The sequence below is a fragment of the Helicoverpa zea genome, chromosome 22 (genome assembly GCF_022581195.2).
Source record: "Helicoverpa zea isolate HzStark_Cry1AcR chromosome 22, ilHelZeax1.1, whole genome shotgun sequence".
In the NCBI taxonomy this organism is placed as follows: domain Eukaryota; kingdom Metazoa; phylum Arthropoda; class Insecta; order Lepidoptera; family Noctuidae; genus Helicoverpa; species Helicoverpa zea.
The window spans coordinates 6024680-6039674 of NC_061473.1; the positions used below are offsets into that span (position 1 = coordinate 6024680).

The 14995-nt window shown below is 37.3% G+C and overlaps 1 protein-coding gene across 1 annotated transcript; it reads left to right on the top strand.

Moving 5' to 3' along the window:
• The first annotated feature begins 1214 nt into the window (after window positions 1-1214).
• LOC124641404 lies at window positions 1215-14780 on the top strand. The gene is made up of 10 exons (XM_047179477.1): window positions 1215-1755; window positions 3219-4280; window positions 4647-5117; window positions 6968-7114; window positions 8238-8342; window positions 8769-8881; window positions 9203-9271; window positions 9870-10037; window positions 12226-12347; window positions 12674-14780. Exons 1-10 carry the CDS (start codon window positions 1497-1499, stop codon window positions 12876-12878), a joined length of 2721 nt encoding a protein of 906 aa, XP_047035433.1. The 5' UTR covers window positions 1215-1496; the 3' UTR covers window positions 12879-14780.
• Window positions 14781-14995: the final 215 nt, after the last annotated feature.

Here is a 14995-nt window from a genome sequence, read left to right on the forward strand (position 1 = left end):
GTGGGTTAGCAGCGGTGAGGGAGTGTCAGACTCTTACTGACTAAAAACCGTCGTGTTCCGTCATAGGCCTTTTATGTACCAGGGCCGCGGTATCTCTTTCGAACAACCCGCAGCCCCGGCAGGTTTAGGTATTAGGCTTGGGTATTATGTTTTCTTCCGAAAATTGCATGCGCAAATACCTACCTAAAGTAAAAAAATGTATTTTTATCTGAGTAGGTAATTGGACAATGGACAGTCATCATGATGCATCAAATTTGAGTAAAAATGATTGGTTATTATTTTAATACAGTCGATGATTCATCAAAATGCAAAACGATTGCTAGCCATTTTATAAGTGCACTAATTAGTTTTTAACGTAAGTAAGTACCTAAGTTCAGTTTCTACACAATATCAAAAACAAATACCTACCTATCTAGGGACTTATTTGGATTTACATAAGAAAAATAATGTTAAAATAAATCTTACTAATTTTGCCTCTTCCTAATAAATTAAAAAAAAAAAACATTTATTTCAGCTAAGAAACCCATAATAACAAAAGATTACAGGGAACAATACAGAATTACATTATTACAAATACCTAATTTTCTAATTTCCAAATACTTACAAAATTCCAAATTTTTGAAAAATAAAATCTTAAACAAATTAAAATAAAAACAGTTTAGTGTAGGCGCGCAAATTTTGTACCACAATGTTGCCATTATTCAAAACCATAATTAATTATTTTAGTCGGAAGTACATACATTTTATTTGCTTGTGAATATGAAATCAAAATAAATAAAAGGACACAAAGATATTAACTGAGTACTTTAAGCAATAAGAACTGCACATTTATTTATAACACCTCAATACATTTCCATAATGTTGTTTCGGGAATATGATCGAGATCAAGTGATACATGTTTGAATATACTTTTTTGCTTAAATATTATTATACTAGCTTCTGCCAGCGGCTTCACCCGCATCCCGTGGGAACTACTTCCCGTACCGGGATAAAAAGTAGCCTATAAGCCTTCCTCGATAAATGAGCTATCTAACACTGAAAGAAATTTTCAAATCGGACCAGTAGTTCCTGAGATTAGCGCGTTCAAACAAACAAACAAACTCTTCAGCTTTATAATATTAATATAGATTAATATGTAATGTATGTAAAAAAAAATCAAATGGGTAAAAACAATGTAACACCGATTATTTTGGTCGGGCAACACAGCACATGACAGGTGTTTACGCGCCAAACAACAATGGTTGCTTGCTAACGTTTGATATAACTTTTTTGACGCACGTTTTTTGTATCAATTTACGTGGTTTCTGCTTTAAAACTGCCACTTAACTGTTAATTTAACGTTTATTTACCTGAAATGGACTACAATATGTAGAATCATTGTCGTTAAGTGGGCAAAAACTTAATTGACTAGTGAGGCTGGGTCAGCAGTACTTCGAGAGTGCAGTGGCCGATTTTATGTTTTATTGGTAATTAAGGTCAGTAATACGGTCGTAGCGATGGCCGCGGCGACTCCTAGACGTTCTTCGCGGCTTCCTCATACTCACACGCCAAAGATGTCGGAACGCAAGAAGGGGTTATTCCAATGTGAGGAGATGCCTTCCCGGGAGTCTCTGACGACGCACAGGAACCTGCCGGTGGTGGACAGCGAGAGTGACAGCGAGGACTGCGACCTGGGCATCATCAGCACGCTGGACTCCAGCTCTGGCGATGAAAACGACCAAAATGTGCCGAAGACGCCTGAGAGAAGCTTGTGGCGTGAGTTGTTTTGACAAACATTTTTATACTCGACTTAAAAGTCAGCTTATGTATAAGCAAATGACTAATTACAAACATTATCGGTTCATATGACATTGAGGTCCTTTTCAACAGACATGTGAGGTCCAAGGTCCCTCCATTTAAGTTTTAACACATTCAAGTTAGCCTTGTAGTATAGTTTACCTGTTTGTGTCATAGTTGTTTTGTATGCAGCTGAAAGTTCATACAGTATATTCAAATTCAAGGACTTTGAGCAAAGCAAATTTATAAATGATCATTAATATTCTATCTACAAAATCAGTAAACAATGGATTAACTAAGCTAGCTAAACCTTGTAGAAAGTATTGATCCAAAATGCTAGTATTCACCAGCCGTAGAAAAAAAAAATATCCCCTGTGGCACTATAGTAGCCTTTTCATGACTAAGGTCTTCAAGAGATATATTTGAAATAAGAACACCACAGAAGAAGTATTCTATTTACAAATTAGAGGCTTCAAATTGTCCTGAACAAACTATGCTTGGCATAACATTTTCTTTTTTCATATCTTGGCATGCCACAATATTCTATCTTATTATTCATCCTTCTAAACTTCTTGTAGGTTTCTTTCAACTTGTCCTTTCACCTTTTATCTCAGGGCATTAAAGACTTGATAGCAATGTACCCTAAACAGTTGAAACTAGGTCACAATTTAGCTCGTCTGCCAAAGATTAGAAGCTAATAGTGTCAAATGTAATAATGTTATTATCTAAATACCTAATTTAATATTATCAAGTTCACTGTATCTTTTCTTCATTTATATTAACTTATGTTAATGATACTTGTCTTAATAGTAATGGTTTAAAATTTTTAATAAAGGGAGATTATAATCATGAAAAGGTTTCTTACTGAGTGTCAAAACTTTTGATAGACTTGTATGTCTATGTTGTGTGCTAGATCTAAAAAAGAAAAAACTATATGTTAGCAAAATGAATTGTTTCTTCTGTACCCATAGTAAAATCTTGGCAAATTGACTATCAATCAAAAGATAATGCACACATCTTATTTGCTTAGCCTTTTACCAAATTATGTTGACGTTTTACCCTAACCTGATGCAGCTGGATATACATGCTGTGAGTGCCTATCTGACCTCCTCAATCCAGTTACCCGGGCTATCTGATACCCCTTTGTAAGAACTGTTGTCCAACTTTCTGGTGTCTGACTCTAAACAGATTTCTATCTTACAATTATTTGCACACAACAAACATAGAAATCCTAAGCAGGTTATTGTGTCAGTGACATAAAAAAATTACTAACAAAATTTTAACTACACAGCAATTATTATTGAGGTTTAAATTTAACACACTTTAGCACAAAACACAAACAAGCATTCTATGTAAATGTGCATATAAATCATTATACTAATTAGCTTATTACAATAATTAGTACCACACAACTGAACTATTCAACAATATTTTTTTCACAGATGAGACAAGAAGTCAAACCCGGAAACTTCTAAAAGAGAGCAACGATTTGAAGAACTTCATCAAATCTCCGTTTACATTGAAAAAGTATCAGACTAGGTATTCTTGTCCTGACTCAAAATGTTCTGTGTCGACCCCGGTGACTCCACATCTCAACAACCACCCTGGAACCCCTTCCTCCACTCACTCTTGCACCAGTGTGCACACTACTTCTTCTACTTCGAGCCGGGCTCGCAAAAGCCTGGCCAGTCTCATCGCAGACACGGAGAGCTGCAGCAGCTCCCTCAAAGACCTGAACTTTGACACAGACTCTGGAACAGATTCCAAAGAGAATACACCCACAAAATGCGTGAGAAGGTCAAGTAGGAGGCACAAAGTGACCCCAAAAGTCAACAGCTTCAAAGGCGTACTTCTTGAACAGAAGAAGAATATAACTCCAATGAAAAATGCTGTAGTTTGCTTGACGAAAATGGATATGAGCAGCATTATATCGCCTACGCAGATGCTGAAGACTCCTCACACTACAGACGCGGGTGCTTCGCCCCCCAAGTTGGGGCATAACCGCCGTTCTGTTGTAGAGATAGGCGAGAGCCCTGAGTCCGCTTGTGACAGTGAGAAGAGCCACAAAAGGCTGCGTAACGACAGTCTGACGGAACATGCTCCGAATCCGAAGTACCCGAGGCTGGAGAACGCTCCTAAAGCTCGCCTATCATTGTTCAACAGCGACAGACTTAAAGAAATACTCTCTGCTAAGTCGTTCTATGGTAAGAGTAACCCAGACTTGAATACTAGCGTGACCGCGAAGATTTCTAGCGCTATTGAAGCGACGGCCAACCAGAGGCGGTTGAGGCACTCTCATTCCCACCGACGCAAACGAAAGCCTGGCCAGATCAATCTAGGAGTGAGACATCGTATCAGAAAGCCTAGGTACCACAAAAATAAGCCAGTGAAGTACGTAAATACTTCAGGAAATGGTTCCGTCGCGAATACCACCGTCGTGTCCAACGTGAGCATGACGGACGCGTCGATGCTAAGTCAGAATTCATCGCAAGAACTTTGTAATGGTAAGTGAATTCATTATTATTGTACAAGTGTGTCAATGTCCTTTTTGTTTGCAGAATTTTGATGTTTTTTCGGACATGAGAATAATTAATTAAACTGTTTATGTATATTTTTCAATGGACTCTGTAATTCTTTAACATTGTTGATCTTTCTAGAAAGTGAAATCCAATCTATATGCTATAGGCCCGCGGTTTCACCCGCATCCCGAGGAAACTATTACCCAAACCCAGAGGAAAAATTGCCAAAGAACTACTGTTTGATATACAAGCTACACTACTGCTAAGTTTCATCAAAATCCGTTGAGCCATTTGTGAAGACACACAACTCACAAACTTTCGTCATACTTTAACTGTGATGTTATTTCACAGACAAAGCCGACCCATTCGACAAGGAAAAACAAACAATAGATGCATTACTCAGCCAATGGACCGAAGAAGAGATACCAGAAACCGAACTCTCATATTCCAAACCAATTCAAGAACTACCTTGTTTCAACAGCACGGTTATTGAGGAAACCAACCAAATATTCCAACCAGTCACAGCTGTGCCCGTTACCATGACAACAGTACCACAAGACTCGGAAGCTGTCCTTATAGAATTGGGTTGTCAGAAGTTGGATAATGGGCCAACATTGTCAGAAAATGGTCCAACTTTGTCAGAAACTTTGACAACATTGCCACAAGTAGCGGCGCCTTTGACAACGTTGGCACAGCCCGTCAATGACGTTGTAATGACTGACATTGACGGACACGAGGAGAATCATGGTAATTTGCCGAAAAGTGGGCAGTTTTTACCTGTAGAAGGCGGGTATATACTTGTTGAAGAGAATACGGCTGCAGGTAAATATTTTCTATTTTTACTTAATAATGTTTGAAAGTGAAATAGTTTGTTTTTTTCATCTGTTTATCTCAGGAACTGCTGTCCAGATTTGAGTATTTTTGAGACTAGCTTCCGACCGCTGTTTCGCCGGCGTTCCGAGGGAAACCGTAACTGGATAAAATATAGGCCATGTTACTCAGGATTAGTCTAGCAGCACACCAACAGTTTTTCTAATAACGGTGCAGACGTTTCGGAGTAGTCAGGGTACAAACCAACAAAAATTTCCTCATTACATTAGCATACATTACTGCTAAGTTTCATCAAAATCTATTCAGTAGTCTACAGTAACAAACATGCATAAATCTTAACAAACTTTTGCGTTTACACATACATTGTATATTTTCCCAAAACAAGCTATAAATACAGGTGGTAGTTAATTATATTCAATCAAGGCCGTCTTTAAACTATTTGAGGCCCTGGGCACATTAGGATCATGGGGCCCCTATGACCTTGAGAAAACACTATTTAGTGATAATATATAAAGAAAGTAGACAAACAAGGTTCTAAATTTATTTCTATTCAGTTACTAACTTTAAAAAAATAGGATATATAAAAAATAATCTACAAAAGTAACTCGCTTAGCATAAAATCCTTAGATTAACTCTATGTTGATTGCAAAGGTCCACCCTTCTAGATTTAAGACGAGCAAAATTGTTAATCACTTCTTCAAAATCTATGGTAGGTATTGAGAATATCACATTCTATGGACATCAGCGACAAACTAGTTAATCTCTCTTGAAGCATTGTACTTCTTAATTCATTTTTTATTCGTTTCAATTTGGAGAAGGAGCCTTCTCCGCCAGTGGCGGCGTAGCATCGGGTAGCACCTGAGGCGGGCTACTTATTGAGCAACCCCCTTCCAAAAAAAAACGACAAAATATAATCACGTAGTAAAATCATACAGAATTAACACAAAAGTAATCAAACAAGTTTAAAAAAAGCGACCAGGAAGTGAAGCAGCTGCGAGCTCAACATTTTTTGACATTTGGGACGCAAAAGTCCTCCACCTCCGCTTACAAATAGCGCCTAAATAGCTTAGAAATATTCACTGTAAAGTGATTTTTTATTGATATTTTAAGGACTCTCTATCTAATCTGGCAGGAACTAGGGGCCCCATTCGATCGCGGGGCCCTGGGCACTTGCCCATAGTGCCCAGTGGAGAAGAGGGGCCTGTATTCAATAAGCGTAGACCCCACTAGTTAGGGGTCACTCAACATTGCAGCTGTTTCTTGACTATTACAAAGAACAAACCTGTTTCTTACGAAAGGGGTCTTGGTAATATGACCTCTAGTTGTAACCACTTTTAAATTACCCTTTATGTTTATGTTTCCATGGCGATGTTACTGGGTTCGATGCCCAAGTCTTGTAAGAGTAGCTTAGATTAGAGCGGGAAATCAGCCTATCGAATTAGATACAAAATAGCTGCGACCTAACAGTTTACTTACAATATCTATTTATTATTTCTACCAAAAATACGTTAAACGAATACTGTGTTCTCACCGCCAGAACTGATTTCGATGAAATACGGTAAAACACACTATGTGCCAAAAGTTCCCTCATTTATTAAACAAATTCCTACGTTCCATATTTATTGTCAATAACACAAACACCGCTGGACAGATTTTATTGCCGTTTTCACAAGGCGGCGGTAGTTACCCCACAAGTTACCTCTGATCACGGGTGAAATCGCGGGCGGAAGCTAGTCTCTGACATATCCGTGCGAAAAAAAAGTGCGAGTCGGTCTCGCGCACGAAGGGTTTACGTCTTTTCGTCGTTTATTTTATTATTAATAGCAATAATTTCTTTCTAGTACAAGAAGTGCTACCAGACCTGGACGTGATCGACCGCGAGCTGAAGATGTTGGACGAGCAGATTCTCAGGATGGCGCAGTCGAACAACATCGACGCTGAAGCCGTGCTCGCTTCCACTGAGACTGTTATACCTCCTGTTGTCAATGGTAAGATTATAAACGTTATATTTTCTCTCTGGAATAGATAGATAGATAGATTATGCTTTATTGTACACCAAGAAAACAACACAGGACATCACAATACACAAAGAAGAGCACAAATGGCGGTCTTATCGCTAATCAGCTACATATAATTGATAATCTTATACAAGACCGACATTTCAACCGACTTCACAAAAAGGAGGAGGTTCTCAATTCGTCGGGACCATTTTTAGAAATTATACCTATTTCTGCATTTTGTGTAAATCAGACACTTTTTTGGGGTTCCATAACCAAAGGGTAAAACAGGACCCTGTCTATCTGAAGTCTCGGGCAGCTTTTTTGCGAATTACTCCAAAAAGCGGCCTAAGACTTATCAGTTCGATTGTCTCCAGGCTATGAAGTGTGACAGCTAGGCAGTTGAATTTCCGTGATAGTGGGACAGCTGATTTTATCTCCGATTATGTATTATTGTTTCTGTTATAATAACATGTAGAAACCCAGAATACATATTTTGTTTTTTGTTATACAAAAACCTAAATAAAAATCTCACACATTTGTGCTGTCTATACATTATGTTTTGACTTACCCATGGGTTTAATCGTTAATTAGGCTAAAATATCACTTTACCACACTAAAATATGAATAAAATAAATAATGATGTCTTTGTAAAATGTTCCCATTCATGTACCATTGTTTTGAGTTTTTGTTGCACTCAAGGTCAAAAATATTACACGAACACAGATACCCACGATTCTTATTTACCTGCTTTAAATATTTATAGTTACTTTAATAAAATATGTATTATTGTGTCCAATTTAATGATGTCGTCAAACATAAAAAAAACATACAATCAATTCACAATCTTCGCCTTTTTTGAATTCGATTAAGTTAATGCTATTTGATAGCAATTACGATCAGGGAAACGATGGATACCTATATTGTTGTGAAAGTCTACATAGTTAAAAAGAATGTAACTTGTGAGATGACGAAAGATAGAAAAGTATGGAAGGAGAAAACCTGTTGTGCCTACCCCAAATAAAATTGTGATAAGGCCAGAAGGATGATTTCACATCTATGATAGCATATTTTTCTATGCAAACACTGATAATATTATCATCTTTTATTTTAGAAGTCCCATCTACCTCAACCAATGCTGACAACGCTGAGAAACCCAAACTGTTCCCGATCTTCGAGAAGCCTAACCCTGGCATAGCAGTTCCTGGAACCACTAAAGGTAATTCAACTACATACATTTTATTCTTTGCGAAACATCTTTACTCACTAAAATTACAAAGCTTAAATGTGTTTGTTTACTTGAACTCGTTCATCTAAGAAACAACTGTACCGACTTGAAAAAATAGTTCAGTTTTAAATAGCCCATTTATGTAGGAAGGTTATAAGTTTCCGCCAGCAGTTTCATCCGCGATCCATGGCAAATAGCGGGAATTAATTTGCACACCCAGATACAAAGTAATTCCGGAGAATTACGCTTTCAAGCAAAAAAACTCTTCAGTTTTATAGTATTAATATAGATTTTGACTCGCTTGAAGTCACTACTAGCCAATTTCGGACAAGCAAAGCTTCATATCATTTACTCAAGGTGCAAGATACATGAGTGAAAAAACTTACTCAAACATGATATTTTCTTAATGTATTTCAGACAAGAGCAGCAAGCGTTCACTAATAAAGACAGGTGATGACCAGTACGTGATCGACGCGGGACAGAAGAAGTTCGGAGCCACCCAGTGTGCCGAGTGCGGGACTATCTATCAGGTAACCGTTAGTTTGGCTGTCTTTTATGACCTCTAAAAACTGCTGATTTTCAGCCTACTTTGAATGAATGACTTTTTATTATGACGAAAACAGTTTTTTTGCGGCCTTTATGATCGCAAGTCGAAAGGATAATTCACGAAATTCTGGATAATTTTATGAAGCAAGGCTCTTTCTGGGTGGTTTTAAAAACATAACTGGTTGTGTCCGAGCCGGGATGCCACGAATTTATTTTACCTCAGCTATTTTTCATGAATTTACAATTTGGGATAAGTGCAGGAGGATGATGATTACCTCTAAATTACAAATTCCTACGTTCCACAGATTGGCGATCCACAAGACGAACATGATCACTTGGTACATCACAACGCTACAGACGTACTCAAATTTAATGTAAGTGCATATTTCATTTTAGAATTAAGTAATAATTATGTCATGCGAATAAGCAATATAATTGTCTACTTTAACCCACAAAAAGAAAAGATTTATTGTCTCTGAGAAATTGGCCCTGCTTTTTAAACAACTTTAAAATTAAATTACTTGTTCAAGTAATATTGTATAGTTTCATCTATGTGCGGGAAATGATCCTTACTCCTTACTCAATACTTTAATGCGTACCATAATGACGCGTTCTTTCTTGACGCGTTTGTTACTTAGCCACGAGCCTTAAGTAATTTATAGACATAATAATATTCCGTAATACACGAAAACAGTTTACTAGCGGTTTTAATATTTTTTCGTTTATATTGCTATATTTCAGCTGAAAAACCACTGCACATACCTAACAGTTTTACAAACACACTTTAGTAACCTATCGACCTATGTATTGTAATTAGTTTAATAAATAATGTCGGGACACCTTTTCACACACGGTCGGTTAGCCCCATGCTAAGTTATTAATTAACTTGTGTTATGGGTGCTAACACAACTGATAAACTACACATAACTACATTTAATACCTACAAAAATTTAAATAAACTTAATATTCCAGGGCTTCAAAGACGAGTGCATCGTAGAACGTTCAGGAAACGCCCGCTGCGTCCGAGTGCGGGGCGGCGACAGCGGCTGGAGGAAGGTGGAACAACTGCTCAACAGGGTGGTGCATCCACACCTCGGGTACGGGAACGAACTGCCCAGGGAACATATACATAGTTATACTGTAAGTTGAACTTATGTTAGTAGTAGATGTTAATTTATAGTCTAGAGGTCGCTCCTTTACATTTAAATGAGAAAGTAACTCTATCTGTCCAGTTTTCACGTCAAAACAATGCAACGATTTCAATGGGTACACTGTAGGGCATGCAATACCGGTTTACCGGTTTCGGTTTTACCGGTAAAACCGCCCATTTTCGCGATTTTTAAATTACCGGTAAAAATAATATGTAACCGGTAATTTACCGGTTTTTACGTTTTTGTGATAAAATATAGCAATTGGTCATTTAACGTCAAATCTTCATTATGTAGCCTGAACATAAGGTAATATTGCATACATTACATATTGTAAAGTGTTAAAGTTGCTGTTTTTTAGGAAAGTAAACTTATGTGTCTCCTTAACTATCTCTAGGTTAGATACAAATCTTCATTCTCATCTTAATTTATAATATGTAAACAAATTTTATTCATTCGGTTATTCTGATTTTCCTGATAGCTGTCAGCTCATATTAGGTAAAAATGTAGCTAATGCTTATTTTACCTACTCTATGACCTTACTGAGCAAGGGCTTTTACTTCACCACCATGCGGACAGCTCTGAGGATACAATGGAGCACACAGTCCAGGTGTGCACTGCCTGGGAAGAGTACCGCCGTGTCGTCGACGAGGCAATAGGCAGCGTCGACCTCTCGCGCCCGGTTCTGGTTCAAACCATGGTCCTGAGTGGATGGGAAACCGTCGTCTCCTTCTGCGAAGCAGTCATGCTCGAGAAGGAGACGGCGGAGAGACTGCGAATTCGCACCTCTCATCCCAGCCGCTGTATTGGACTAGGAAGATACCACGGGCGCCAAGTGTCGAGAGACGACTCTCGGCCACCGTAGGCGTCGGTCTGTGGGCGGTGAGTTCGGGAGGCTCATCGTTCCTCCGTCTGCATAGACAACAGACCCGTGTTGGCCGCCAAGGCCTGCCGGGGCTGCGGGATTGTTCAAGAGAGTTACCGCGACCCTGGTCCATAAAATGCCTACGATTTACCATAAAAAAGGGCTTTCACTTCAATAATTTTTTTTTTTTTTCACGTTAATTCTTAGCGTTTATCCCGTCTTGTGACGGGGTCCGCTTTCCATATCTTCTTCTTCCACTTCACTCTATCCAGGACATCTTCCTTCGTAGATTTTCATGTCATTCATTACCACACTCAACCACCACAGTTTCGGCCTTCCTCTGCGCCTTTGACCGGGTATATCGAGATTGAGTACATTGGCGATGTATTTAGGTGGTCTCCTTTTTACATGTCCGTACCATCGCAGCCATTTCTCTTGCATTATGTCGACGACATCGCGTACGGATGGTACTGACATGTTTTTTTGTTACGGCCCACGTCACAAAAAAATTTTAACACCTTATACCATGTATTTTTTGCTTTTAGACTACACAATCTTATTGTTATAATATCACATTTAAAAAAAATACCAAAATTACCGTTTTACCGGTTTACCGGTAAAAATATTTTTATTACCGAATTTTTACCGGTAATTTTTATTTTACCGAAATTGCATGCCCTAGTACACTGATAGCCTAAAGTTCTAAAATGAACACAGTTTTTATTCGAATGCGGAAAGTAGCTCCATCGAGAGGCAGGACCTCTGGTTTTATGCTGATTTTATGTTATAGATAACTTTTTAATGCTTAAAGTAAAACACTGGGTTTGACTTATTTGGTATTAAAATGTAACAATTGATGTCAAATCGAATATTTTTAACTTTTGTAACTCATTATGAAAAAAAATTTCGTGGTGGCCTAGTGGGTAAAGGACCAACCTCTCGAGTAATGAGGGCGCGGGTTCGATCCCAGGTCAGGCAAGTACCAATGCAACTTTTCTAAGTTTGTATGTACTTTCTAAGTATATCTTAGACACCATTGGCTGTGTTTCGGATGGCACGTTAAACTGTAGGTCCCGGCTGTCATTGAACATCTTTGGCAGTCGTTACGGGTAGTCAGAAGCCAGTAAGTCTGACACCATTCTAACCAAGGGGTATCGGGTTGCCCGGGTAACTGGGTTGAGGAGGTCAGATAGGCAGTCGCTTCTTGTAAAGCACTGGTACTCAGCTGAATCCGGTTAGACTGGAAGCCGACCCCAACATGATTGGGAAAAGGCTCGGAGGATGATGAACTCATTATGAAATATTATTTTCTCAGGCCTACTTATACATAGAGAAGAAGCAGATAGTAGGCTGTCTGATTGTGGAGCCCAAGATGAGGGCGTACAAGCTGATTCCTGGTGACCCTGACTGCTGCAGTGTAGAGGATTATCCTGTCAAGTAAGTTTTATTCCATTAACACATCATCATCATAATCAATACCCAAGCTTTGGAGAGCACGTAAATATCGGTCTCTGGTCGGTTCGGAGTGTCATTGCATCAGGTTAAAAAATCAAGGAATAGTGAGTGCACTTTTGCCACTATTGAGCCCTGTGCAGCTGGCTAATATTCTAAGAGAGAAAAGGCGCCGTGACCGACAATCGGCCTGGATTGTATTATTATTACTTATCAACAACTTAGGCCACATTTTATCCAAGTACCGACAGTAGTTCTAACGTAACACAATTAAACTGCAGCTACATAAGTAATATTTAACATATTTTCAGATGCGGCGTATCCCGTATATGGACACACATCAACCACAGACGGCAGGGCATCGCAGCACGTCTGCTCGACTGCGCTCGAGCTTCCTTCTTATACGGCGAAGCCCTACGTGTCTCTGACATCGCCCTTAGCGCTCCCACGGCCGCCGGTAAGGCCTTCGCCACCAAATACTGTGGTACACCAAACTTCTATGTGTATTTGGACTGAGAAATTACGAAATTGGGGTAAAAATGTGTTCAATATGTGGCCTATGTACAAAATAAATGGAATTTGCTCATGTTTTCGGTGCAACGTAAGTTTATAGTGTTGTGTGAAATATCGATAAAACGCTAGAGTTGTGCTTCGCTGTTCAACATAAATATCGTATTTTGGGATGTCCTTAAAAATATGCGCAAAGATAAAATATACCTACCTCAGTGTGTAATGAGAAACTTTAGTGAATTTGTGACTTTCTACGATGCTTAAATGTGTTTTAGTTAATAGATTAACTTTAAGTAATTGTGCATTGGATGCACGCTGTCTAGTTTTATGCTTGTCAACTGCGAATTTTAATCTTAGCTTTTTCAGAGACTGCTATTTTAAACGTGTTTGTGTAAAAGACATTGATATTTTAATATGAAACTTGCGTGCAGGAATGGTTCTACGTTCTAATATTTTGAAGTATTTTCGAAAATGTTTCCTATTTTAAATTTTGATAATAATATTTGTATGTATACTCTAGATATTGTTGTACAATACTATTTTTGATACTTCTTTTTAAATATGCATGAATAGATTTAGCAAAGTGATTGCTTTGGGACCAATTAATAAGTGAAATTACATTTTTTTTTAATATTTTTATATAGTACATATTCAAATGTGCGGTTTATTTCTAAAAGTAGGTGCGTGATTTCAAATATTTTGTCATTTTTTTTTTTCTTGAAAGCAATAGTGCTAACCTGCAGTAAAGGCACGTTTCAAATGCTAGCTACCGAGTTCTTGCAGTCGCTGGTTTTGCGGTCGGCAGTTGGCATTCAAAACGTACCCTTAGGTACTATTTTGTCGCAATATAAATTATTAAAGTAACATTTTTATTTCTTTTCTGTTCTTTTTTAAATTTAAGCTGCATGAAAGTTTTTAATAATTTTCTAGTTTTTATTATTTTATAAGACAGCGCCAATGTCGTTTTAGAGTACATATTTAATTAAGAATATTGTGCCTCAAATTAGAATAAGTTAAATTTTTTAAGTAATTTTTGATACTATTCAAGGTTTTTAAGATTTTTTGAGAATTTTTCTTGATGGATTCTGTTTTAAAATTGTGGCAATGAAAGTAATAATTTTATACTTCCTTCCTAATTACGAATGTTGGTGATTTTTTGATGAAATTTGTTTTTTGGTTCCATATTAAAACTTATGTTTGATCATGACATTCAAAAAGATTTAACAGTAATAAAGTTAATTTAATACCTCAAGATAAAACCTTTTTTTACGCTTTTTATAATAATAGTAGTAATTTCAGGTCAGTACGCTTATATTTTAAGTAAAATAAGTTAGTTCATACTTAGTTAGCTCGCCCCGATTGGGCTTACTTGCGAAGAACTTAATACTCTATAGTCTATTACTAATTATTTTATAATAAATTGTCTTTTAATTTTTTTTTTTAAATGACCGCAATAAGTAATATGTACTTTTTTGTATGGTTTCACATATTCTACTCCGGAATAGTGTAATTTCTTGGATAATTATTGTAGAATTTATTTGGCATTCCAAATGTTATTTCCATGTGTCATCGAATCCTAGTCTCTCTATTTATATTATGATCTGAATGTATCAGTTCTATACTTGGATTATTTCATATTGCAAACGATTTTCTTTTATCTAATGAACAAAATAATTTAAATATGCTTTTTAAATTTCCGACATTTTATTTTGCTGAAGGGACCAGCCCAAAGATGTCTCGTACCTTATGTATTGCCATAGACGTGTAAATAAGTATTTATTTATAATTTGTTTCTCTATGTTTCAACTCTAGAATGTTTTGTCAAAATTTTTACTTTTCGAAGTGCTCTTTTAAGTTACACAGATTGTGTTAATTTTGGTTCTTTATAATAAAATTTGATTTTTATTATTGGATTGTTTTTATTTCTATTTATTGCCCTAGCCCTTGGCAGCAAAGGATCCCGTTATATGTCACCCTAAAAATGTATCTTACGCGCCAAATAAAATACCTTGATTTATATCACGAGCAAATGGCGCATTAAATTGATGGTTCCCGACTCATAATTGAAACATATTAGGCAGTCATTACAGGTAGTAAGTAGCCAGAAAGTCTAACCAGTCTTA